At 40.3% G+C, this 27,205-nt stretch overlaps 1 protein-coding gene across 3 annotated transcripts; it reads right to left on the minus strand.

Moving 5' to 3' along the window:
* Positions 1-743: 743 nt before the first annotated feature.
* Positions 744-15,322, minus strand: lmo4b (LIM domain only 4b). 3 transcript variants are annotated; one of them, XM_058403435.1, is made up of 6 exons: positions 14,798-15,322; positions 12,859-13,102; positions 7,304-7,400; positions 6,773-6,928; positions 2,178-2,256; positions 744-1,192 (listed from the first exon to the last, which is right to left on the minus strand). In XM_058403435.1, the coding sequence occupies exons 2-6, from the start codon at positions 13,092-13,094 to the stop codon at positions 1,104-1,106; spliced, it is 657 nt and encodes a 218-aa protein (XP_058259418.1). In that variant the 5' UTR covers positions 13,095-13,102; positions 14,798-15,322; the 3' UTR covers positions 744-1,103. The 3 variants fall into 3 exon arrangements, with proteins under 3 accessions (XP_058259418.1, XP_058259417.1, XP_058259416.1); XM_058403434.1 differs by lacking the exon at positions 2,178-2,256 and having other exon boundaries at positions 12,859-13,099; positions 14,798-15,318; XM_058403433.1 differs by lacking the exon at positions 2,178-2,256 and having other exon boundaries at positions 14,798-15,318.
* Positions 15,323-27,205: the final 11,883 nt, after the last annotated feature.

The raw sequence follows: 27,205 nt of genomic DNA on the forward strand, positions 1-27,205 counted from the left end.
TGAGCACGACCCTCAAACCTCAATTACTAGCTCTGTGCTTATATTGTGTCCTACATGGATCGACATTACTGCTATTTAAATGTATAAAATACACAAAACTCCTCACCTCATTAAACATTTCCACCGCAGCGCATGGAAAACTGACATGATGCAACTGCTGAGAAGAATGTGTGGCCTGGTATGGGGATGAAAGTGAAATTGAATATGGTGAAATAAAAGAAGTAGTTTTAAATCTTAACTTTTTTATTAATTAAATACACCATACTAGAGCCAATGTCTCTGAAAATATCACAAATAGATTTCTCTCTCATTCAGCATTTACAAGTGGACAGCTATGAGCTTCGTTGCCATGGTTTCAGGTTCCGGCAGGAAGGGGCGGGGTCACGTGGAGGATGTACGGCAGCCACGTTGGGACAAAAACATTTACATGCATACATACGTGATAGTTTTACAAATACACCAAGAGTGTTCATGATTCGATTTGCACAAAAAAAGCCACGGATACTTCTTGGAACCCAGTCTTTTTGATTCTTGAATCACCCAAAAAAACGAAACACATTCCCTTTACAACATTTAAAATATAGAAAGCGGAGATAGAGTGTCGAAGAAAAAGAGAATAGATAAGGAAGTAAAGAGGGGAAAAAAAGAAGTAAAAAGGAAAAAAAAAACACGCAGTCTGTTTTGCCCCTGTTAATTATCAAACAAATGTAAGAACTGCGATTCGAAAAGCTGCAGCTGATTAGCTTCATTTGTCTGACACTCTCCTTTTCTCTTTCTTTCGCTTATCCAAAATGTCCTTCTGCTTGGTCTAGTTCTCTTTTCACTCTCTCTGCCTCCCTCTCTCTTTCTTTCTCTCTTTCTCTCTCTCTCTGTCTCTCTTTTTCACTGTCTTTGAGTCCCACAGGGTCTGATCGGTCTCCCATAAGTCATGGAGTCCTCAAATTTCCATTGGAAGCGCTGCAACGCTGGGAATCCGCCTACGATCAGGGGTCAGGTCAGGGGGGGAGGTGTAGACAGGAATTCTGGGATATCGAAAGGGGAAGCTGGGGTAGTGCTGCGACTCCGGAAGTAAATAGGAAAGGAGGGTGGGGACGGCGGTCAGGTCAGGACTGAGAGATCTTCAGTGACAATGAGCGAGGGCTGGAATGAAGGCACACATCCCGCTTTGAGCAACTCCTCCCTCTTAACACACCTGAGAGAGAGAGAGAGAGAGAGATCATAATATGTATTAGAGTCACACAGAACAGGGCAACCATTATTCCAAAGTAGGCCAGTGTGTAGCAGATGGGCTAAATTACAACCAGACAGCCATATTACTGCTCTAGTTTAAACAAAAAACAGCAAGCTTTCAGCTTTAAATATTTCACATTTTCATAATGGTATGATCTTGGATACTTTTGGGGCCTTATGTTCACAATCATAACACACACACACACACACACACATAGAGGCACATGTTCATGATGATGGTGATGGTGTGGGAGGCCATGGCTGAAATATTCAGCATATTTTCATAACCCCTCTTACATTATGAAGAGGTGTGGTTATGCGTGAGATTGTAAGCTCCAATCAAATCAGTTCCTCTCACTGCCTTTAAAAGCCATTTAAAGTGAATTGGTATTTACATAATCACACACAATTAGACTTCACTTTCGGAACATTGCATTATTTTTCTAAAGTCGCAACTTACAGGCTTTACTCTACGTTTTCTGTTAGATGAGTGTTGCGAAGATTTCACGTAATCCTGAACATATCTGTGTTGAGGATTTCACTGTCTGGATAAATAAACATCTTGCAAACCAAAAACTGCTTTATAGTGAGTATGAATTAAAAGAAAACAATTACGTGTGTGTGTGTGTGTGTGTGTGTGTGTGTGTGTAATTCGGTAACAGCTTCAAATAAACACAGATTTACAAAAAGATCTTAATTCTCAGTGGTAAAGTGGCACAAAGGTAATGACACGAACAATCAAACTTGCAAACAAACAACAAGAAAAAAATATTTAGAAGAAGAATATCCTAAAAGTCAGTTATACTCCAAAATATCTTTGTACACATTTCTGTGTCAAATGAAGGAGGTGTTCTGTACTGGCAGCTCTGCTAAAGCACCCGCTTAATTTATTGATCGGCGAGGCTTTGGAAACCATCTGCTGCCCTATTTCCTCCGCATTAACTCGAAAGAACGTTTTATGAAGTTAGTCTCTTTTTGTCTCGGTTTTGAGCAGCGCTTCAGCACAGCCCCCAGGGTGCACGGCTTCTGCGGAGCAGAGCAACAGGGACAATTAGAGGCACGTCTAAGCAACGGCGCTCTGCTTTCACAGACAGTCGAGCCCAACTTCTTTCTTCTCTCTCTCTCTCTCTCTCTCTCTCTCTCTCTCTGCCGTTCCTTTTGTTTCAAACATTCGAGGGGCAATTTACTTCTCCCTTCCTTCCTCAAGTTACTAGGAGGGTTTCAGTCTATTAGTAATTGCAACCCCCCCCACACAGACACGCACACACACACACACACACACTTTCGGGGGGCTAATTAAGGAGAAGGCAGGGAAGGTTTGGCTCCCTCGGGCTCGGCCTCAGCATGAGAAAGGTAATTTGTCTGTCCTGAACAAAGAGATTAGGGAGAAGCCAGGAAGCCCACTTAATAAATGAGCATCAAATGTCCTGAGCTGCCGACATGCACGACGCCAATTATGTCGCCATGAAATCGCAAATAATAAAAACATTGGCGGCCAGACGGGACCTCATATCCACTGAAGAAGGGAAGGCTCACGGCTCCTCTCCGACTCTCCTGTTACGGAGCTTCTGCATAGATTTCATGCCGGAGTTTGGACAATTTTTAGGAGCTGAAGCCATCACTTTGGGGTCCCTTCATAGTGGACAAGTGCTTAGACTTACACACTTCACTGTATCTCTGCTATCTAGAACTGTATTGCTGTGCTGAAGCCCATAATAACTCAATACTCTACGGCATTATTCATCTCAAGCATCTGCTGAAGACACTTGGACACATCGCTCTTTTCTCTCTCTCTCTCTCTCTCTCTCTCTCTCTCTCCCCCTCTCTCTAGTGAGCAGCAAGAGGTGCCTGTGTGTATTTAAGACTTCTCTCCTTGCTATAATTAAAGCAGCGCGGCCAATATTCAGATTGCATTTTAGCATTAATAATTCAGCTGTTTTCACTACAATTGATGTCGCGCCATAAATAAACAATGAGGCCTCATATTTACCGCCGCAGCCGTCGAGCGAGAGGAGTGAGGGAGGGACCAACGGCTTAAGCAGACATTTCAAATTAAGCTAGATAATGCAAAGGCATTCAATTTGAGACACGCCGCCCTCTTAGCACTGATTTGTAAAAGTGACGAGCTCTTAAAAGCCTTCTGACGGAATAGCGAGCTTAATGGAGCTCTTTGCTTCATGCCCTCTTCATCTCTTGTCATCTCACTCTCTTCTTCCTCACTGGTCTTTTTCCTGCACTCCTTTTTCTAGGCTTTCTGCTCCCTCAGGCTGCCCTTGTTCTCAGTCCTCCCTCCTTTCCTTCCCTTTCTGGAAGGTGAAATACACACACACACACACACACACACACACCGACTCGCACCCACCCACACGTCTGCGCCGTCTACGTATCAATACTCATTATGTGTCACTAAGCTGCTGCTGATACAGTCGGATGGCGATGAACTCTGTGGTTACACACTGTCCCAAAGGCCAGAGCAGGAATTACATAAATAAATCTCTCATTTTATTTATTACTAGCTTAGCATGCTGCCTGGAAGGACTGAAAACCGAGGTCATTACATTGAGATTACAAATAATACTTGCAATAACGGAAAAACGTTAGAGGAGACACTGGAAGTGTGTCAGCTGCTGGTGGGTCACAGTCAATAAGAAACCAAAAATAATAATAATAATAATAATAATAATAATAATAATAATAAGTTTTTTTCATTTCACTGAAATCATATTTAATCAAAAATTAATTTATAATTTTCTGTTATAAATTTGGTAAATATGAATGAATAAGATGGATTTATTTATTTATGGTAAGTTACAGTGAGATTTTGGGGAGAAATAATAACAGGTAAAATGAAATACAGTGACTGCTCTGTAAAATATTCAGAAATAATTTAGAATTTGCTCTTATATCTATTCTATTTTTTTCTCTATTTCTGATGGTACTTTTTTTTTGCACTTTTCTCTATTTTTTCAAAATGATCATTTTTTTATTTTTTCAAAATTTTTGCAGGATTTGACCGAAACTTTCAGGGTAAATAATATTTATTTTGTTACCATAACAACGCAAATATCAACCTCTATGAATAGCAAAATGTGTGTTTCTGAACTTCATTTATGTGGACACCAAAGTGCAAAAAAAAAAAAAAAAAAGCTTGTGTCCGTGTTTCGGTGTTTTTGCCTACCACAGAGGAAAGTCTAGTTCTTTGTATTGTAAATGTGATACATATTGAATCAGAGGATGTAAAAGAGCCACGCAGCGCAGACCAGGTGATATTCTGACCACAAGGCAATAAGTCAGGATCTGCTGATTGGCATCGGTGAGTGCTAAAAATTCAAACCTGTGTCATCAGAAACCAGGGCGATCCATCCGCTGTGCAAAATTACAATTTGTCTTTAGTCAATAGGGTTTAATATCTATCGTGGCTCTTGAGGCAAAGCGCAAATGAATCAATGTCATCAATACATAATCAGTCTGAAATATGGAGGCAGCAGAATCATGTAGGAAAACTTTTTACTTTTTTTCCACACACACACACACACTTAACCCCCCCCACCCACCACCCCCCACCCCCTCCCGCCCCATCACCCCTCCTTTCTCTCACTTAAGCAACACCGAGCTTGCGTTAGCAGTCCTCTCATTTTATGGAGCTGACATTAATTGTGACAAATTAGCTTTCACCGAGACTGAATTGCTCTTGTCTTGCAGGCCTGACCTTGGGCCTGAGGGGCTTTCGGCGAGCGAGTTAAAGTGCTTTTAGATCCGCTGTCATTTTTCCCCCTTTAAAAAGCAATTCTGCTGCTGTCACGCTTCCTGTGTCGTCCTCTCCGGATAACAACCAGACGTTTAGTTACTCACAGCGACTGTAGATAAATATACATGCTAAGCTACAGGCTTAGTGACACACAGCAGTCGGGTCCATATGCAGCGAGCGTATGTTGGGAATGTAAATTGATTACGGTGCTGTGAATGACACGAGACGGAGACAGAGACGGAGACAGGTGTGGTGAACGACAGGACGGCAGAGAAGAGCTCGTATTCCAGCACAACACTCCACTCGCACCGGGGAACTAATAAGAAATGCGAACGAGAAACAGATAAGAAATATGTTGTGAAAGTTTGCGACCCGCAGTGAAGAGATTTCTTCAAATTAAATTATAAATTATAGCTTTTTAATGAGCACCAGATGTCAGATGTGGGCAACGTGCCAAAAAAATATAACAGTATAATACTTGAGGACATGTGCAAAAGGAAAAGTATTACAACTTCAACCAAAAACAAAAAGTGGCAGCAAAATAGTAGCAGTATTTAAAAGGAAAAAAATTCTAATTAAATGAAATGAGATTTTTATCCAGTGTTTACAGACATAAGCAGTTTAATAATAAACTTGTGGGAAAATTAAATAGTTGCTTTAAATGAACAGTTCAGCCAAAAGGAAAGCTAAGTGTGATCGATTAGCCGAGACGTGTTTTTGTTGGCTGAAATTTGTTGCTTTGGTTTCGCGCTATGGTTACGAGAAAAAACATATAGCTACAATTTCTAAATCGTCACAATCCTTTCTTAACAAACAGCTTGTACATAAATGTACCGATACATTTACAAAATTAGTTCATATTAAAAATATACAAACAGGACTAGATTATTTTCAGGTCACAGTCTGAACTCCACAGTCTCTACATGGTGAGGAATAAAAAGGATTCAGGATTTCTATGATTTGTTGCTTTGGTGACACACTTTAGTCTATTTTTAGAAATAAGTGTGTGAAAACGGAGTTTTAGACATGACATGATCTGAGGTAATGATTTAGGTAAGCAGTGCACACAAATGACCTTTCCTTACTAGCAACATTTACCTCCAGTGCAAAACTAAACAAGAAACTTCGGGGAATAAAAAATAATAAATCGGCACATGCACCTCAAGACTCTACCTCAGTGCTAGAAGACTTTTCCAGAAAACTCTCTGCTGTAAAACCTAAGGGCCAGCTGACACTCTACATACAGACAACAGCAGGACATTCTGCGCGGTCACTTGGTCAACCTTGAACCAAGATTGTTGCATTTTACAGCTTAACATTTGCTGCTGCGATTATGTTTTTATATCCATGCGTCCATATTTGGAGGTTTTAAATACTTCACCTTCTTATTTTGCACTAATGTATAATGTTTTTTGTACCGTCATCTGTCTTTATTTGTGAATTGTTTATTACCTGGTCTTATTGTCTACATATAAAAAAGCTTCGAGTGCTTGAATTGGATTGGCTACATTCCAAAGCAGTAGAAGTTGGTGTAAATGTCATTCCTGTCCCTCAATCATTCAACCGGCTTCTTGTTAGTGAGTAAAAATGGCTGGTCAGTGAAATAACAGTACTGACATTAATGACCACAGTACTGCATAACTGATATCACATACTTTCTGTCAGCTGTGAGGAAAAACAGTGCAATATCCGAATTCTCTGCTTCCTGGATGAATCGTGACGTTACGCAATCCGATCTACCCGTTTTGTGTTCATGAGAGTGTTTATGAACCGTGTGGTATAGCTGGTATTTACCTTCTGATCAGGAAGTAGTGGGTTCGTCTGCAGTGAACTCAAGTGGCCGTTCATGAGCGCTGTGGGTCTATCGTGTTCGCAGAACAAGCTGCCGTTGATGTAGTGGAACCGGTCTCCAGGGACCAGCCGGTTCCGGCAGGTAGAACACGTGAAACACTGCCAGAGAGTGTGACAACAGGCTCTCGTTACCCACAATGCAATGGTTTAACTTTCGCTCACGCATACAGACACAAAAATTACATTTAGGTCAAACTATTTTGGAACTGAAGAAAAAATTGCATTGCAAAAAATTCATCCCTAAATCGTTTACAAAGCAGAATTTCTAATTGTCAGAAATAGACAAATTAGTTCTATTAGGGAAAAATAATTATGCTTCCTAGGAGTATGAGAAGAAACCTGTTATGCTGGTTATTTTATTAATTATATTTTTGAGGATATTAATACTGTAGCGGGTTACAAATGTCAACAGCTCTGCTGCTCATTCGTGTGGATCATGTAATAATCTGCAGCATACAGTGGGAGGTGTGTTACCTTGAGGTGATACACGTTGCCCTGTGCCCTCATGACCAGTTCACTGGCTGGGATGGACTGGCCACAAGCACTGCATGCCCCGCTGTTCCCAAATAACCTACACACCACACACACACACACAGAGAGAGAGAGAGAAAAGTTAACAGAGCAGAGACAGATGGCAAATCATTTAACCATAGAATACTATGGCCTATAGCTACTGATTTTCAACACAGAGTGAGTGAACGAGAGAGAGAGAGAGAGAGAGAGAGAGAGAGAGAGAGAGAGAGAGAGAGAGAGGGAGAGAGAGAGAGAGAAGAAAGAGACTCAAAGAGCCTCTCAACATAACTACAATTAACAAATGAAAGAGAAAGTAGTTCAACAGTCCAACAAACAGTTCTGAAATCAAAACTTCAGTCTTCATTCTTATTGATCTGAACTTTATTCAAGCATTTTGGATGGAATGAAGCAGAATTAATATATGCACAACGTCTGTTTGACTGCCTGTTTACACTTGACTTTTATAATAAAATCCTGCAGTGAGGCTTATATCATTGCAATCCTGTGCCTGCAGCATTGGTAGCAGACACACACACACACACACAGGAAACAAATGGCATCTTCAATTTTTCTGATATTGGAAAATGTAAAATCGTTGTAATGCCAGCAGTCCAAATGAAAAAATCCTGTCGTGTCCTCCAAAAGCTTGTAGCGCTGCCGCTCGCCTACGTATTACCTTCAGCGCTCATTTTTTTCACTACCTATAATAACCTGGAACATAAGCAATCAGGACCTAAGAGCATTTGATTGTACATCTAGGGGGAGACGTAGTGCTTTAGCCATTAGGAGAGCGGCGCGTGCTCCGTTTCCATTAGAAACCCTCGGCTAGCCCAGCTTGATATATAATGTGCATGGGTTAACCTTTTCAATCACGGTGTCAACACTTTAGATTTGCTGGCGCTCATCTCTTTCATCCCTAACCCTCTCTCCCTCTCTCTCTCGGCCTCTTGATAATGAAATGCTTGCTCCTGCTTCTCTTCTATCTGCCTTCAGAGTCCACAATTTAGATTACTTCATCTCGCCGAGCAACAAACTGAATGAAATTTCGATTTGAGCCGAAAGTAATTTACTGGGATCTGGACCCATTTGTCATCATATCTCACTGGTGTTTGCTCTATCAGTGCACTTTTCCTATGCAATCAAATAAGACCACAGCATCTGACAAGCTCTGGCGGGAGGGAGTGAGGGAGAGGGTGAGATAGAAAATGTGGAAAGGACGAGCGAGTGGAAGTGGGATGTTCAGCGGGAGAGCGAGGCAAAAGAGGTGCCGAGACAGAAAAGGGCAACACTGGAAAACTCACCAAACTTACGCTGGAGAACTAATGAGGAAAATATCTGACGGATATTAAAAATGCGGCATAAGTGCTGATTCGTTTTGCCACCTGACTGTAATTTAATTCCTTATAAACTTAGTATGCGCATTGCTAATGTGAGAAAAGCAGCGTGATTTCACAACTCTCCTGTTTCTGAAAATCTCCCTACGCTTTGCATGTTTTGCAGCTGTGTGTTCTGGTGACAAAAAAAAAACGTGTGTCGCTTTAATATTGGCCCTCAGATAGCTGCTCATAGGCAAGCAGAGAAACAAATTTTGCTGTGGCATCGATTGGGGAGGCTCAATCAAAACTCAATTTCAAAAGTAATTAGCTCCAGGCCTGTGACAACGGCGTGCCTTCGACGGCGTAAATTGAACGGACGAGCCGTGGAAAATGTCAGAGGGATATCTTTAAATGCTGCCATTCTCCTCAACTGCCAAATGACATCTACCTTAATCTTCCGATAGTGCTTCAGCTCAGAAAGGCTTTTTCGCACACTCAACCCTTCAGCACTCAACACACATCCTGCTGTTTACAGTCTTGCCCTATTTGTGCAGGATTGTTGTTGTTGTTTTTTTTTTTTTTTTTTAATTTCCCATGTGTGGACATCTTTAGGAAAAACTGAGCAGACCTTGAGAAGCAGGATTTCATTTTATCAGTGTGAGCTATATGTAGTGGGTTAATGATTTGACCAGGGGTTGGATCCTGATAGTATTTGATTTAAGGGCCTGAAGGTGTTAGGTGCTCAATTAAGTCGCTATCAGTCTGCCCTTGGCCTCTAATGGTCTCTCTCTCACCATTGAGCTGCAGTGTTAGGGAGAGGAAGGTAGAGCAAGCATGGGTCAGTATAATTAAAGCCTGGGGACTCTTTAATTGCAGTGACACCGCTGGTTTTCACCTCCTTCTCTCCGAACCCGAAGCCGTTCTCTGCCTTAGTTGTTGTACTCGTTCTTTTTTTTTTTTTTTCCTCCGGGCTATTCGCCTTGGCGATCAATCACACATAACGAAAAGATGGTCTTGTCAACAAGACATCACAGAATGTTGATTTATTAACATTTTCCATTGCGGAGCAGAAGGATAAAAACAGACGGTCCCGACCACGTCTGTCTTTCCTAAGAGAAATATTTGGAGCTGTCTACACTCCATCGAACGATGTCTACTGGATTTAATTTGGACGCTGGCTGTGAGGTGAATTACAACCTAGTGGAGCAATTTAGGGCCATCTGGCAAATGCTGGCCTCGTAGGCAGAACCTTTTGAGCAGAGTGATGTAAGGTAGTACAACAATGATTTCGGCATCACAGTCCATTATAAAAATGCCTCTCAACATTAGCAGCCAAAGAACCTTAAAAGCACCGGGCTTGATACTTAAGCCCGGCTTTGCATAATGGCAAGGCTACATTAGAAGAGGAGATGGGGGGGGGGGGTTTGAGAGTGGAGAGAGAAAACGAGAAAGACAGGAAGGGAAGGGAAGGAAAGGAAACGAAAGGAAAGGAAAAGAAGGGAAGGGAAGAGGAAAAAAAAAAAACCTAGCCAAATTACACTTGGTTAATTCAGAGTAACAGATCTAGTCCCTGGTGGATTGAAGTCCTTGAATTAATTCTGTTATGACAAATCAAGATAAACGTTTCCCCTAAATTGCATGCGATTTAATTAATTTCTGAGATCCCAGGGTTTTTTTTTTCCTCACAGCCTAATAGTTCACATGCTCATGCGCTGTCACTGTGCTTGAGTAGGCTAACTTCAAAGTGATATTAAATAACCAACTATTAGATTTACCTAGCACGTTCTATTGGAAAAGTGCCATTTAATTACCTAGGCCTATTCAATTAAAGAGACAGTGCCCCCTCTCCCTCCATCCAGCTCTTATGGTCATGTGATTATTCACTAGCAAAATTAATTCCCCCTCCATCACGTTATAGTCTGTTGCCTGTACAAATAACCCACACAGCCTGACACATAGGCACAGAACTGCTGATCACAGTTTGACTCGACTGAAAAAATATTAACGTTATTATGTACATTGCAGATCACCAACATTATTGCTAAAATTGTTAAAACCTGAGTCAGTCATTCGTTATTACTTTGAATTGCTTTGCACAACTTTCCATCCACATTCCTGTATGAACTGTATTGGATGTTGTGGATCTTTCAGTTCCAGGTTATGAAAAGTAAAACCCAAAGTAAAGTTTCCATTTAACAGTCTCCTGTCTGAGTGGGTTAAATGTGTAGCGGTGGCGCCCGTTTGTTTCATCTGCCTGACTGAAATTAGATGGCCATCATCCCAGGCCATTCACCTCATCTCCCATTAGAGGAAATGTGATGCATTTTCACTCACAGTGTCCCAATCAATTGGCTGAGTGTTTCTGCGTAGGCGGTATTAATATAAGTCAGTCGGGATATATAACTCCATTATTTACACTGCAAGGCCAATTTAATAATCCATTACAAAAATAAGACAGGCCCCTTTAAATCCCCCTCCCTCCCAGAGGGGACTGGCCTTCGTAATAATCCCCCCTTCACTTCTCTCTCTCTCTCTCTCTCTCTCTCTCAAAAGCCAATTTGGTTAATTAAATGTTTTGTTTGCGATGCGGCTCTCGTTCATTTCGGACACGTCATTGGGAGCGGATCGGAGCCAGGGACTAGATCTCATTAGATAAAACCCATCAGGACTAAAGGAAAATGGAGGGGGACTCTAATTAAAGCTTTTAATTGTGTGCACTCGCTGTCAGATGTTTTTTTTTCTCTCTCTCTCTCTTTCTCTCTCTCACCCACTCTCTTGTCCTTTCCTCTTATCTCTCCTCAGATCATCACAGGCCTGTGTGAGCTGCACACTAATTACAAAGAGAAAGGTGCAGGCACTTTTTCCCCTCCCTGTTCTTTTTAATTAGGGCTGGAGGCCAGGGTCGGCTAGCACTCGATCCCTCCAGATCAGGTGCAGTGGAAAGAGTGGAGGCTCTCGCCGTTTGCACTCGTCCTCTCACTTTTTTTGCCCTGGTGCACACCTGCTCATCACAGCCTAGCCTTTCTCAGGAAAGCAGCACTTGATCCGACTCACATCACGAGCCAAGGTAAACACTCGCTAATGACTAGATTGCCAAAGACACTCTCTCTCTCTTTCTCTCTCAACAGCAGCCTGGAAGATCAGCGTCCATCACAGATGATAAGTCAGTGTTCCGTTTTGCGCTCAAGCAATGCAGGAAACGGCCAAATTGGAATCGGATAAAATGCTCTTCAGTTTCAAGAAAAAAACTGCATGCTACGGATATGTTTCATTATCGAAAGAACCTTATAAACAGTTAGATATAAGACCTACTTGTCCAAATCCAAACAATCCTACAAACATTTCCCCAAATCAAAAAGTCTAAACTTCCTGAGTTCAAGTGCACTTCACTTGCCCTTGCCGAGGTCAAACTGTTGAATGATTGCCCTGTCAAATCAGGCAACACCAGGTGAGTGAGACTACAGTGACCTAGCCTTCACTCCAAGTGTCAGACGGCCTTATGTAAATATTTAAAAAGGCACTTTTCACTAATTAAATTGTCTCCTTCTGGTTCACGAACACGCCGGACAGGACACGAAAGCCCCTTTAAAATTCCTGCACACGTCAAACTCCCCCTAGCACTTGAGTTTTCTAGTGTCTTGTAAAGCAAGTGCTGCTGTGGTTCCCTTCTTTCAATGATGAAAAACAAGCCCCGCAGATGTTCTGCAGAAAGAATCCCTTTCGTCTCAGGCTCAGCCAGCATGTCAATTGCTTGACCTCTTTCAGCGAGAGGACTTTACCCGCAACGGTTTAACGAGCGCCGCTGTGGCAGAATCCGAGACACATGTTCTCAATGGAAAATCCACAGCTCTCCCTGGGACGCCCAACACCTTACGATTTTTACCCCATAATGTCCTGCACTCCTTCTCATCATTACATTACAAATGTTATTCCGCATGGCAATCAAACGGCCTTAACGCCCAGATGGACCTCTTCAGAGATCTAAGACGCACTTAGATTAAGAGGCACTCAGTCCATTAGACTGCAATGTAATATCTTATATGCTGCCTACATGCAAACATTTCTACTCTTCATCAGATGAAATAATACACACCCCGTCATGCATTCAGCTCAAACATCTCCATGCGGAGTTCTGGGTATCCCGACATGGACGGCAACACATCCCACACCCGTATACACACACACAGAGTCAGGGCTGACCTGATGTAGTCATTTCTGCACAGGATCATGCCACTCTTGGTGTAGCACGAGGTGCCAATCTCTCCGAGCTGGGCTTGGCAGCACGAGCATTTGAGGCAGCGGCTGTGCCAGTAGCTGTCCATGGCGTAGAGGAGGAAGCGGTCGGCGATCTTCCCTCCACATCCCGCGCAACGCTTCCACGACATGGTACCAGCTCCGACTGGTGCGGACTGAGCACTGCCTCCTGGGTTCACCATGGTCTCTGCTAAAACACAAACAAACTTGTTAATGCTTATCCAGGGGGCTTTTTATCTACACTGCAGGTGTGCCGCTTCTCAGCGGAGGGTCCATAATCAGCCGTCGATAATAAGAGGAAAAAAAACTTTTGGGTGACAGTGAGGAACTCAACCAGGAATTTAGCAAAACAGCTTGTAACATGTCACAGCAATGAAAACCAACAACAAAAAGTAACTGGTCTTATTAAGTTCTGCCCTAATTTCCCCTGGTTTACTTTTCACCAGAAACCGAATCCAAAGTGATGCCTTCTCAAAGATCATTTGGATTATGAGGACCTTTTTGGATGTCATAACGCACGTCCGTATCTCAACCTCGTTTGAAGCACTAATCTGCCCTTGATCCTTATCTAAATGCTGAGGTCGGCTCTTTGGTGATGAATGTCTGCTCGCCTGATAACATTGGGGCTGCTGGAACAATTAAAGAGGCGCTGCATGGCTTTTGTCGAGCTCCTTAAATTGCTTTTAAATAGCACATTACCCTGAGCTGAGCCATTCTTCATGCCGGGTCAATGTTTTCTCTCTGGCTAAGAGAGTGTTATTGCGAATGGAGCCCGAGCAGATCATGGCCGCTATTAAAGTTGCATGAGCCGTTCACAAGTGCAGGTATTGGATTGGGTGAGTTCTGTTTTAGTACACAGGGCAACAAAAGTGTGTTGTATTAACACCTAGAGTATTCATAAAAGTCTACATGGACACAAATTAACAGTGCAGACACACACTAAACACTTAAAGAATTAATTCAACACTCTGAGAGCTTATTAAGCCCTGTGGGCACTGTTTGTTTACGGAATGAGGGTGGAAACAATAAACGAATTCTTTTCCTCTGCATCATGTAAAGGCGCAGTTTGTTAAAGTCCATTAATCCCCTATCAGAGGCGATCGCGCTCGCGCGGCGTTCCGCGCCTGCGCATTGCTCTAGCACCCGACGCGCGCGCTTCTTCTCCTTCACCTCCTTTCCAACTAATCGGCGCAATTTTCATTCACTTTATAATCTTCTCCGATTTCATTCTCCAGTCTGAGAGCAACTATTTACTGAAAGGTAATGAGAGAGAGAGAGAGAGAGAGAGAGAGAGAGAGAGAGAGAGAGAGAGAGGCATTCAGTCTAAAGCCCATTAGTGAAGGCTCTTTTAGCAATACCTCTGCGCTGATCACATCTCAGAGCAGATGAATGGGAAGTGGGAAAGGGAGATAAAGCAGATCAGATCAGACGACAGTCAAGTTTCATTCCGGCATGGAGGAGAAGGGAGGGGAAATTTAACCGAAAGCGGCTGAAATCTCGATATACGTATTTAGGCACAAAGTTATAGAAGACATATGGGACACATCATAGATCTGATTAATAAATGCGTGCAATATTTACGAGACTTTACATGCAGCCCACGCAAAGAAAATAGTACAGTAAACTATCAACATGTTTCTATGATATGAAAACCAGACAACTGAATGAACTGTTTCTAATCAGACATAATCTGCGATGTTTAAAGTCATTAGAGAGCAAAGCCAAGTTAAGTGTGGCTTACTGTAACTCTAATCAGTGGACATGAAGCAGCCATCTGCGACCTGCCTCTCTTATTTTGCTTAATCCTCACTAATGTATCCAGTTACATTTCTCAGCGTCAGGAGAAGTGGTGTCCGAGTTCCCATAGAAAATCGCCAAAACTCACCTTTTTTAATCTCTTTCAAATACAAAACGCAGATCTTTCCGTCGCGGGGATTCCGATAGTATTACAGCGATGTGTGCTTTTCAAAATAATAATAATAATAATAATAATAATAATAATAATAATAATAATAATAATAATAAATCTCAGAGAACGCTGGAGAAGAAAAAGTCCGGTTTTAAAGTCCAATGTAGTGCAGTCAGCTTTTCTGTGCAAAAATACACACACATACGCGCGCGCGCACCCGCGCGCACACACACTCACACACACACAGAGGACCAAATGGAGTTTTCAGATTATATTTCCAATGGAGCCGTCACGTTTTTATTCTTGGGTTCTTTCCTTTCACGATGATTAAATGTCCGTGTTGTCGTTAAAAGCGATCCAGGAAAGATACGATCATTTCGCGTGAAGCTGTGTGTGTGAAGCTCTGTGTGTCTCGGTGTCTCTGTGTCTCGCACTGGTCCGTCTTCTCCAGCTCTCTGTCCTGCTCACAGCTCCGGCTGCGCTTTTGCTCTACATGTGTCACTGACAGGAGAGGGGGGAAAAAGAGAACGCGAACCTAAACTGTGGTTGCCAGATTTTTACGATAATCTCTTATCATAACCCGTCAAATTCACTCGGAGTCATTGCACTAAATGTTCCATTATGAACTGAGATACGCCTTAATCATAGTGAAAATACCTAACGAATTTTTATTATAAATTTTGTAAATGAGGTTCAACGCTAATTTCATTTTTCATAAAAGGTTTTAAACTACACGATCTGGCAACACGAAGCAAAAGCGGCCCACCTCTCATTATGACGCCAATCCAGAGCAGCCAATCACAGCGCGAGCTTTTCTTCGAGTGAAATAACAAATTGGGCCAATCAGAACGCAGTGAAGTTGGCTCTCAGAATCTGCCTGGGAAGGCGGTAGAAAAAAAAATAGCAGTTGAGAAATAATTTATTTTGGAGTGTTGATTTTATTATATTCTATAATTTTATTTCAAAAAATATATGATTTATATATATATATATATATATATATATATATATATATATATTTATATATTTTTTTTTTTTTTTTTTTTTTTTTTTTTTTTTTACAGCATTATATGATTATCCACAGTTCATTGTTTAATAACCAAAAACTCAACAAAATTCCCAGTGTGTGAAAAGGTTTTCTTCATTACTCTGCCAAAGTGTGGTTTAATGAACGTTTAAAACGAATTGCTACCCAGAACTGCCAGACTGAGTTCCCAATTTTCCGACCAAAAAACACGGTTTATGTTCCTCCAAATACACCACGGATCAATGCCAAACTTTATATTATAACTAAACTAAATTATAAGTAACCAAGAGAATGTGGTTCAAAATAGATAAATCAGTAGACAACCTCTTCCGTCATGCAGTCCTGCTGTTACTTCTCTTAGTACTGCACTTAGTACTCTGTGTCTGAGATAAAAATGCTATCTAATTTATGTATTTTAGCAGGTTAGAACTACAGTCATGTCTGAGTAAATAAGTGAAGGCCCAGTGCTGGTTCGTACATACCATCTGACTCAGATCTACACATCGACATGGAATGGTGGAAATGGATTCATCTGAATCCATTTCATCTCAATCTGAACTCACTGTGTTTTTAGGTCTGATATAATTCATTCATTCATTCATTCATTCATTCATTCATTCATTCATAGTAGTCACTTTGTCCTGATCAGGCTTGTGGTAGATCCAGAGCTGGAACACTGGGCACATGGTAAGGACACACCCTGGATGAGACGCCAGTGTATCGTAGGGCATTCCAAAAGGCCACAAAAACCTAAAATGAAAACCTTACACTCTTGGCTGTCTGAAGAGCTGAGTCATTGTGTGTCTTCAAACAACGACTGAAGCCCTACCTCTTCACTAAACACTTAAACAAGACCTGATACTTGTCTAAAAAAAAAAACATTAGCATACAGTTTGCTTTGCTCCTTTGCATTAATGAATACTGAACTATTCATACTAGTGTAGAGATATGGGTTTCAACAGAGACTACAAAAAACTTTTTCTCAGTATAAGGGTGTTGTAGATGTGAATGCTGTTGCTTATGCCTAGGCGACTTTTAACCCACAAAAAACTTATAACTGCCCCTAATTTGCTTAAACCTCGATATATTTAGCTGCTGATTTTCTTCTTTCTCCGGTTGAAGTGAAAAATCTTTGAGCTCAATGTGGCCCCATTTTTGACAGTATATGAACCCAGCTTGAAGCTTTCACACACATGTTCTTACACAGTGGCACCATCATCTGTCCACATGAGAAATTACAGCTGAAAATGAAAGGAGGTAGCCAGCCAGTTTTCCTAGTCCTGCACCTGGACTTTCATGCATTACACATTTTAATCGTATTTTCCTAATGTATCACATCTGAATGAACTCATCATTACTATCCTCTTCATGAATGGTAGAGCAAGACACACATTAAAATGTACTATCCATTGGAAATATAGAAACATGTCTGAAGAAGCTTTAATTTGTCACATATATTCCAGTTCAGTGAAATTATTTCCTTCACATATCCAGCTTGTTAAGAAGTTGGAGTCAGAGCACAGATTCAACAATGATATGATTCCCCGGGAGCTTGCTGAAGGGTCCAACAGTGCCAGTTTGAGCACCTACCTTTTGCTTAGTAACTCAGAGCCTTAGCCACTGAGCAGTATCTGCCCTGAGCCAGTTGTACCATCTGAACATAAGTCTGATTTTCAGACACTTAAGGTACATTATAGCTAGTAGTGAGTAAAGTGATTGTAATGAAGATTAGCATGGAGGCTTAGAGGTTATCATGTCTTCCTCACACCTCTTGGGTGTTGGGAGTTTGATTAAAACCTCTGCTCTGTGTTCATGGAGTTCTCCATGTGCTTCAGGGGTTTCCAGTTTCCCCCAGTCCAAAGACATCCCTTGTGGTATGGATGTGGTAGTTCAGTGGTTAAGGCGTTGGCTTATTGAGTGGAAGGTTGTGAGTCTGAATCCCAGGTCCACCAAGCTGCCACTGCTGGGCCCTTTAGCAAGGCCCTTAACCCTTAGTTGTAAAATTTGAGATAAATTTGTAAGTTGCTCTGGATAAGGGCTCCTACCAGATATGTAAATGTGCTGCCATCTCTAAATTGTTCATAATATGTGAGGGAGTGTGCCCTGGAACTCTGTCCAGGATGTTGCCTGTTTTGTGCCCTAAGTCCCCTGGGATGTACTCCAGGATCCCTGAGACCCTGTGTAGGATAACCTGAACAGATAATAGATGGATAAAGTTGCACAAAGTTATGTGTTTCACCATCACCAGCCAATCCAAAATATGATCTGGGATAAACAGTAAATCCTATGTTCATGACACAGCCTCAGAGAAGCAGTTAGCTGCAGTCTCAGTATATTTCCTTCAAGTGATTTCTGTCTGGAGAGTTATTTTTTTTAACCATAAATTAAATAAATCCAAATGGACTTTGTATTACAAAAAAGTAAATCAAATACTTCATCTAATCTGTTGTAACTTAACCTGCACTGGAAAACACTGAATATAAAAATCTCATAAAACATTACATTATATTCATAGTGAAGTATTTCAAATCATGCATGACCTTGCCAGTAAAACCAGTTTGATCTATAACATTTTGTCTCAACCAAGGAAAACTCCCCCATTGCTGTTTACAGCACAGTTGCTCTATGATCCACTACAGAATAAAAATCTATCATAAAGCATATAACTGCCATTAAAATAAGAATAGTTAGGAGTAAAATCCGGTTAAAGTACATCACCATTCCAGTATAATTCATGCATTTAACCATATGCTTCTGTGTATTGTTCAGGATTTTCAACACAGGTGCTGAAATGAATCAGAAAACTATTTGTCATGTAGAAATGCTGCTATTTTAAGGACCATTTAGTTTTCCACCTTCTTTGTTCTACCTTGAAAAGAGAGGATCTGCTTATTGTTCTAGCACATGGTACACACTCACCGGCGCAAAAATAAATCTGCTGAAGCAACCACTCATATATCACTGCAAGTTATTACTCATGTTGTGCAAAGTAAAAAGGAGCAGACATCTAAAGAGAACGGAGGTGAAGTTGCTTAGATGCAACCTTTTAATGAAGGGGAAAAAAACCATACAAAAACCGTGGACATGCTCTATCAGTGATTTCCACCTGATTTGGTCCTGTGCTGTGTTCTCTTAGAGAAAAATGTTTTGCCGCTGCAGGAAGTGGGAAAGTTTGGTGACATTCAGTGATGAGTTTCAGTTTCAGTGGGCACTTAATCAGTTCAGGAACAAAACCACATAATTATGAGTTGCTTCTGGCTTCATTAGTAAGACATACAGTGTGTAAAGAGTCTCCTGCAGCACGTCTTAATGGTTTAATTGTGCCCAGTCCTAGCTGATTGCAGAGCTCTGTTTGATTTCCCTGCTGGAAAGGTAACTCTATTCCACCCAGGATTAGGCCCCATTCTCTCCTGCTAGAACAATAATTAATTTATCTCAACTATTAAAACTAGAGGGAAATTAGGAGACGACTCTGAATGGGTGCCTCGAAGGAAAAGCATTCTTTGTTCTTTGGCAGTTTTTAATGAGCTTTTCATAGTTGGGGAAGGAAAAATTACTCTCTTTTTTTGAAATATGATATTCACCGGATAAAGAAGGAAGAGAGGGTGTTGTGGAGATCCCCAGGGAAAATAGAACAACCCCCTTCCCAGCCCCCCCAACACACACACACACGCACACACACACACACACACACACACACACACACATCTTTTGATTCCCTGTCCGATAGTGACTCTTCAAACAGAGCAGATGGGGAAAGAAAGTGTAACAATGTGCAATAATACAGTTTAAATGATTCAACTGACCTGAAGTAAAACACATCAAGCTGTACTGATACCCAAGAGGGGTGACATCAAAATGAAGTTTGTGTCCTTAGTTTCGAAACTAGTAGAAAAATTGCTAAGAGAAAGTTCAAAGGAACAAAATATACTGCTCTTCTCCGAGTTTAATAACGTTTTGTTCTAAATAATTTAGGCTTTAAACCTCATAGCAGCAGAATGTCTTTCTATAGTATAGAACCTTTTCTAAATATGTCACGTTTGAAATACGCTTTTGTATTCAGTGCATATTTGAAGACACGCTCGGTGACATGAAACTGCAAATGGACTACATGCAACACAAATTATGTGTATTGTGATTTCTCCATCAATTACGGTGTCTAGCCGGGAAAATCTGAAACGGCAATACAGAAGAGCAGAGCATCCGTGAACCTGAGAACGATGGCTTTAAAAGATTTTCCAGCCATGAATTTATCTATTATAGAACATGCTTCCAGATCACTTGCTGTTAACCTTGTTTTCTTTTGCTTTCAATTATACACCGAGCGAATCCAGGAGTTGCTCCTTGCAGGTAAAACAGCTTTTCTTACAACATCTCGATGTGCAGTGCGACACAAAAACATTTAACGACAAGATGGATCAGTTGTTTCTCAGCTCAGCAGGCTGAAAAAAATACCGAAGTCATTTCTGTAATAGGCTGTTATCGATCGCTTTGATCAATCTGGTGTCAGCTGAGAGCAAATAAGTGAGCTTAATTAAATACTAATAGATAACAGCCTTATAAATAGCGCAGCCGACTTGAAAAACAGATGAAGTAACAGAATGGATCGGGCGGCGTTTGCAAAGGTAAACATTTGAGAGAGACTTCATCAAGAATTGCGCTCTGCATCCTTGTGTGCAATTATACATTATGCATGTCATTAAAGCACAATTAGACTCTCTCATATGTTACTCTCGCAGTCCATTTATTTGGGGGGAAAAGGCTTGTTTGTAATTAGATTGTTGTAAACAATGATAAAACTGTGTTTTCATGCATGCAGTTGGATAATTGGCTACTCACAACACCGCAGATTAATTTGTTAAGCTACACTGAAAATATTCATATTCAGTGTTTTCCACTGGGGTGGCAGGATCCCCAGGGGCATGGGAGGCATTTCTATTAAATCAATTCAACAGCTTTTATTAGGATCATTTGTTAATATGATAAATAAATAGGTTCACTCATCTTCAGTAAGCATTTTATCCTGGTCAGGGTTATGCTGGATCTCAGGAACACTGGGTATGGGACAGGAATACACCCTCACTTAGACGCCAGTCACTTGCACAGCATCATGCATACACTCATTTCCATTCTCACACACACCTAGGGATGATTTCACATAATAAATCCAACTAGTGGTATGTTTTTAGGAGCTGGGAGGAAACCAGAGAACCCAGGGGAAATGTACATAGACACGGACAGAAGCTACACAAAAATAAATAAGCTGTTTTATAAAGTGTTAATATATAATATAATATATAATATGTCTGCGATTTTGGCTGTTTAATTGTACCTTGTTTATGCAAATATCTCTTTTGGGCTAAAATCTCAGCAAAATGATGTAGTATTAGATATGTTGTAAATATATACTGGATGGTATAGTGAGTGCTTGATCTCATTGTATATGATGATATTAATTCACTGCCAATTTCCTGTCATGGATAATTATTGGTATGAACATGAGACCTGAGAAAACTGTACTGAATAATAACAACAGATACCTAACTTTAACCTTCCTAACATTAAATATGAATTCTGTATTTTTAAATGGTTACTCATTTGCTTGTGTGACATCAGGTTGGTTTCATTTGTATGATCAGCAGTGTACACTGATAGACAACAAGACCTTATGTTAAATAACATGAATAATTTGTGGCATGGCAATAAAATCAGTGTTTGGTACAGGGGTCAGATGGCATGGAAAAACTGAGCAATCTCTGGCTAGTAGCTGTGGATTGCCTGCTTAATAAAATGTCTGACTCTGTTATTTATGTGTAATTAATGTAGAAGATAATGGTTTGTCTCTTAAACACTGATTGCTTTCGGAGCCTGGTTTTTCTCAAGGTTTCTTCCTCATAACATTGCAGGGAGTTTTTCCTTGCCACTGTCGCCTCAGGCTTGCTCATTAGGGATAGATGTTAGGGATAAATAGTAACTTAGCTTTAAACTTTATATTTTTCACTAGGTTTCCATACTTCTGTAAAGCTGCCTTGAGACAATGGCCATTGTTAAAAGCGCTATACAAATACATTTGTAAATAAAATACGAATGAATTTAAGTGAATAAATACTTTTATTATTTTCTACAAGCTGTCAGAAAACAACAGGCTTTAGGATACAACCTGAAAACGGATATACTACTACTGCTATCACTAAATAATAAATAACCAAAAACAGATTCTAGTTAATAGAAAGTATCAAAATCAGTGAAAGCATGATATAAGTAATAAGGATCTGTATCACAGAGCCACACTTTGCCAATGGACAGATAGATCTCCTGGATTAGACAAAAAGAGTTCTTATGAAAGGTAATGAAGTGTTCGAACTGTACAGCTGCTTGGTGTAAAGTTAAATACACACACCCACACACACACACACACACACACTGCTGAGCCCCCTCTAATTATGTTGATCAGAAAAGGTGCAGCCTCTGAAACAACATCGCTCTAATGAAAGCATACCAATCCTTAATGAGTCACTACGTCTTGTGAAAAAATTTCATAATTATTCAACCCAGCACAACGGGAGACTAAAATTCATCAGTCAAAGCAAATTAGCCCGGCTCCATTACAGAGCAGCGGCATCTTGCAGCGACGCTCGCATTATTAGGCCTGTACACCCATCGCAGTAATTGGGGGCATATTTCACTTGGCTGTGGACCCACTTCGTTCAAGGACTGCTTTTATCTGTTTTATTCAGCCTGACACCTTCCAGGGTGCTTTGCTGCCCCAGAAAACAGAGCAAAAGTGTGAAACAGCTTTGGAACTGAGAAAAGCATCGACAGACAAAAAAAAAATTGTGATTTTCTCTGTGGATTATTGACAGGAACAAAATTGAAATGATTGCGGATCAGTGCACATCTGTAACACCAGGCGTGCTTCAATATCAAATGTCAATGACTTTACAATACTATTCATTTTAAAGACACTTATCCGCAGATGAGCGATCGTAATTCATTCTAAGACCGATGATTTATGGCAGCGTATAAATAAAGTCTGTGCTCCATGTGTTATAGAGATGAGTGTGTTTGCCTCACATAACATAAATGTCTGCAAGACAAACAGCACAGTCTCTTCTTTGCAACATGTGAAGAGATACCGAATGCGGTTTCAATAAGGCAACGTGTACACATTCACAAAAATCAGCTTAGTCTAAGAGATGAGAATGTTTGTGCCAGCTTAAGTCTTTTTGTTAACAAGGCCCGAGGATTTCAGCCCAAGAGACTCCATGCTGACTACCTCCTCTCATCTCCTCTCATCCTTTCCTCCCTTCATCCTGTCACCAAGAACATTGACAGCAGGAAAGGATGAGAAAATATGACTTCCTCAGCTCTTTAATGCTCAACAAATGAGGACGGAATGAAAGAGGTGTATTGTCCGGTCAGAAGAGGGGGTTTGCTCCGAGCGTCACTGCGGCTGTAGCTTGGTGGCTAAGGGCAGAGAAGATCATTTCAGGAGGATGAGAGACACTCGGCGCCCCTCACACACAGTCCTTGTTTGTCCTGTGACTGCTGGAGGGTGTGTTCAGTTGTGTGACTCTCTTTGTGTCTGTCTCATACAATCACTGCACACGACAGATCATCGGACTTGCTGACACGAGTGACTTTAATCACAGCAAATCATCTCTGAGTCAATCAGCGAATCTGATCAAAAAACATTGTTTCTTTGGCCATGGGTGAGAGAGAGGCTTTCAATCACTGGATTAACACATCCAACTAAGGGGGAGACTGGGAACAGAAATCAGGCCAGGAATTTGCTTTTAAAGTGGCCTGTGATGTTTTTTCCAAAAAAGATTAAAGTGCTCAAGAAGTTTCTGTGTGGAAAATATAAATAATTTATTCTACAACTTTGTAGAACACAACACTACAACATCAAACTAATGTATTATAATCATGTAGTTTTTCTTACTTTCACCTCTCACACATAAAAGAACACTCGTACGTACTTTCTCACCACTGCTCTTGGCATCATCACGCTCGTCATACTAAATTATTCATTCTAGATTTCGTGAGTCCACAAACACAGGAAATTGATAATTACAACTTAGCAGACTGAAAGACTTACAGATAAGCTCTCTGAGTGAGAGCATCACGAAATTCCTGAACTTTATGAAGTATAGTCTGTTCCTTGCACCGTGACAAACCCTTACAGAAAAATCACATAGTATCTAGCTGTTATTTTCAACAACAGCAACACACCATATTCTTACAGCACAACCAAAGCTACAAGCAGTTTACCGTTTTTTTGTTTACAAAATTAGTTTTTGTACATTTCATGCCTGTGAGTAATATGTGATTACGTGAAGGCATTTGCTATAAGTGATAGCATGGAAAAAGAATTATGACAATATTAACACATGACAAATAATATCATTTTTAACATGTGATTAAACCACATGTGAAAAGTGTACATGTTTTAAACATAACGTAAAGTTTCTAAATGTTCATGTGTAATGGAAGGACTAAAACGAAAGATTAACAGAAGAGACGAACTATTAACTCAACAAAAGGTCATTCAAAACGTTCAAGGCCACGTACATGATACATGAATAAATACTGAATAACATAATAAAGGAATAATATCTGGGCGCATATAACTGTATATGTCTGAAATTGTGAAATGGTTTAGGAAAAGAAAAGACTCAGTATTCACTGAAAGTGTTTATTATCTTCATATTAAAGTTGTTAATGTTTGTAATATTTTTTTTTATATAGCTCCATCCACAGCTTATGTAGGGCTTTATGCCTGTAACCCCCGACAAAATAAATAAATAAATAATAAACACCAGTTTTATCCTTTTTTTTTTTTCTTGGAATATTTCATAATTTGTCATCAATCTGAGAGGAAAAAGAAATGAGACAAGTTTGAGGCTAATGACCTGACCTGTTTGGACAAGTGAGTTCATGAGAAACAATGTGGTCTGAGCGCTAACAGGCTCTAGTTACACAGCAACTCAATCAAGGCCAGAGATGAGCATATGAACCTGATCCTCCTAACAGGCCACAAAGCCCACGAAGATGGTAAACACCTCGCAGCCATGATATAAAGTGCCATCTAATCCTGCCCTATTCTATTCTCGATGGACACTTAACACTGAATATGAACTCGTTTCAAGCTACGATGGTTATTTGCAATCAAGTATCAGGTAACAAGAGGACAAGAAGAGTTTTTTTTCCCCCTTCTTTAAACTTTGACAAAAGCAACTTACAGTGCGCCGAACGCTATTAAATAAAGGTCATCCAAATATTTATTTATCAGGTTTCTCCCGGTTTATAGCCCTGTAATTTCCAGCAAACATTAAATGTTTAATGAGCTAGAAGATTGGAGAGGTGCTGAGGAGGAGGATGAAGCCGGGCCTAGTCATACTGTGCAGCACTGCACTGTGTGTGTGTGTGTGTCTCTGTGTGTGTGTGTGTTTGAAATCTTTTCAATCAGACCGTGTCATTTGACCAGGCTAATCTCCTCTTCTTACAGCTCATTACAACTGTGTTTGTCCAAAACAATGGCTCAAAGTAATGAAAAAGACTGCTGGGAGCCTGAGCTGATTGGAAGGTAATAAAAAATCAGGGAAGAGTGAAAATGGCATCACACACATACACACACACAAGTGTATTCTCACTCACTACCTCTCTTTCACACACACACACACACACACACACAGCCTGAAAATAGCAGTCTTATCATCCCTGTTTCATTTAGATTTGATTACCGACGGATTATAATGCAATCACAACACAGTGAGAGAGGTAGCTATGGGAACCGGTCTTAAGCGTGTATCTTGCCACAGATCTTAATTTGAGTTTGAACACTTCAGATCACTCAGATACAAGAGACGAGAGGGGGATGCATGGAAACTAACACGAGAGAGGCACGAGGAGGCTAGCAGTAATGGGAATGAGGGATGGAGAGGGCGGAAAGAATGCTAAGACAGACGCTTTCTTGTCCGTCCTGTTGTATTTCATACGTGATTCAATTTGTCTTTCAGAGAGAAAATCAATTTCTGATGACAATCCCGCGCACCGAAATGAAAGACTCTGAGTTCCAGAGTCTTGGGAAAGTTGCCTCTGGAGACGGACACTAATCTCGGCAGAATGAATCATTCACACTCTTATTTGGACATCTGTGTTAACTTTTTCTCCCCCCTCCTCCTTTTCCTTCCCCTGCCAAAGTTTCCCTCATCCATGATGGTTTTATTAGAAGTTGTCGCAGGTGGCTGAAAGTTCAGCAGTTCAGTTGGACTGAAGGTTTCCTCATAAAGAAAATCCTGGTTTCATATCCCACTAGGATTGTGTTGTTGCCTTTGACATCCTAATACACACCATCATATAGACACAGGGGAGAACTGACCTGAGAATAACACTCCTTTTTTACACTTTTTTAATAGTGTGACTATTCAAATTTTATTGTATAGTATATATTATTTACTTCCAGTCTGTCGCTTGTTAACAGAACAATAAAAAAAAAATTATATATATATATATATATATATATATATATTATCACTGCAATATTATAGATTTCCTAAATGTAAAGGTGTTGATTAATTTTTTAATTTTCTGTAGCAGCTCTGACTACATTTATACGAATGCTCTCGTTCGAAGAATAATGTATTATACAGTAACAACTCATTCACAGGAACTTGAGTCAGATGTCTTAATCTAAGGCTAATAATAATCAAAAGAAAATGGTTATTTACACAAAACAATGCTGATATGATGAAAGCTGCTATTAGGAGAGGTTTTATTTAACATTTATGGAAGGAGTCTCCACTGTTAGTGTAAAGGTCAGTGAGTTTTCCACCACAGTAGAGTCTTCATGACTTGGTAACAGGGCAAGCTGTTTTTATCTATCTATCTATCTATCTATCTATCTATCTATCTATCTATCTATCTATCTATCTATCTATCTATCTATCTATCTATCTATCTATCTATCTATCTATCTATCTATCCATTTCATTATTTTGTCTTTTTAATTTTAAGAAAGAGAAAAAAAAATTAAGGCTGGTGAAGGAACAGATATTCATAGCTACTATAATGTAAGTGATAACAGGAACTAAGGACATTCCATAACATAAAATCATTGTGTGTTGTTCATTAATAAATGAAAATTGTAATTGTTAGCAAATTGCTATGAAATAAGAGGAATACAAAACTTCATGACATGCTGTTGTTGGAAAATTTTAATTTGGGGGTCTAACCAACCATTGCCTGTGTGAGGTTTTACATACTTACCTCATTTGGCATCACACCATCCCATTATTGGTTATTTACTTACTGTATAACAGCGTACCTCATTGTGTTTTATTCCTTACTTATAA

Source organism: Hemibagrus wyckioides, linkage group LG11 (genome assembly GCF_019097595.1).
Source record: "Hemibagrus wyckioides isolate EC202008001 linkage group LG11, SWU_Hwy_1.0, whole genome shotgun sequence".
Lineage (NCBI taxonomy): Eukaryota > Metazoa > Chordata > Actinopteri > Siluriformes > Bagridae > Hemibagrus > Hemibagrus wyckioides.

What these genes read in the sequence shown, in the direction of transcription:
- lmo4b (XM_058403435.1), bottom strand. Translation starts at nt 13,094, where the DNA reads ATGGTGAACCCAGGAGGCAGTGCTCAGTCCGCACCAGTCGGAGCTGGT. An exon ending in CACTACTTCCTGATCAGAAG is followed by an intron (nt 2,257 to 6,772) that starts GTAAATACCAGC and finishes TCTGCTCCGCAG; the next exon opens with AAGCCGTGCACCCTGGGGGC. An exon ending in TAACTTCATAAAACGTTCTT is followed by an intron (nt 1,193 to 2,177) that starts TCGAGTTAATGC and finishes TCTCTCTCTCAG; the next exon opens with GTGTGTTAAGAGGGAGGAGT.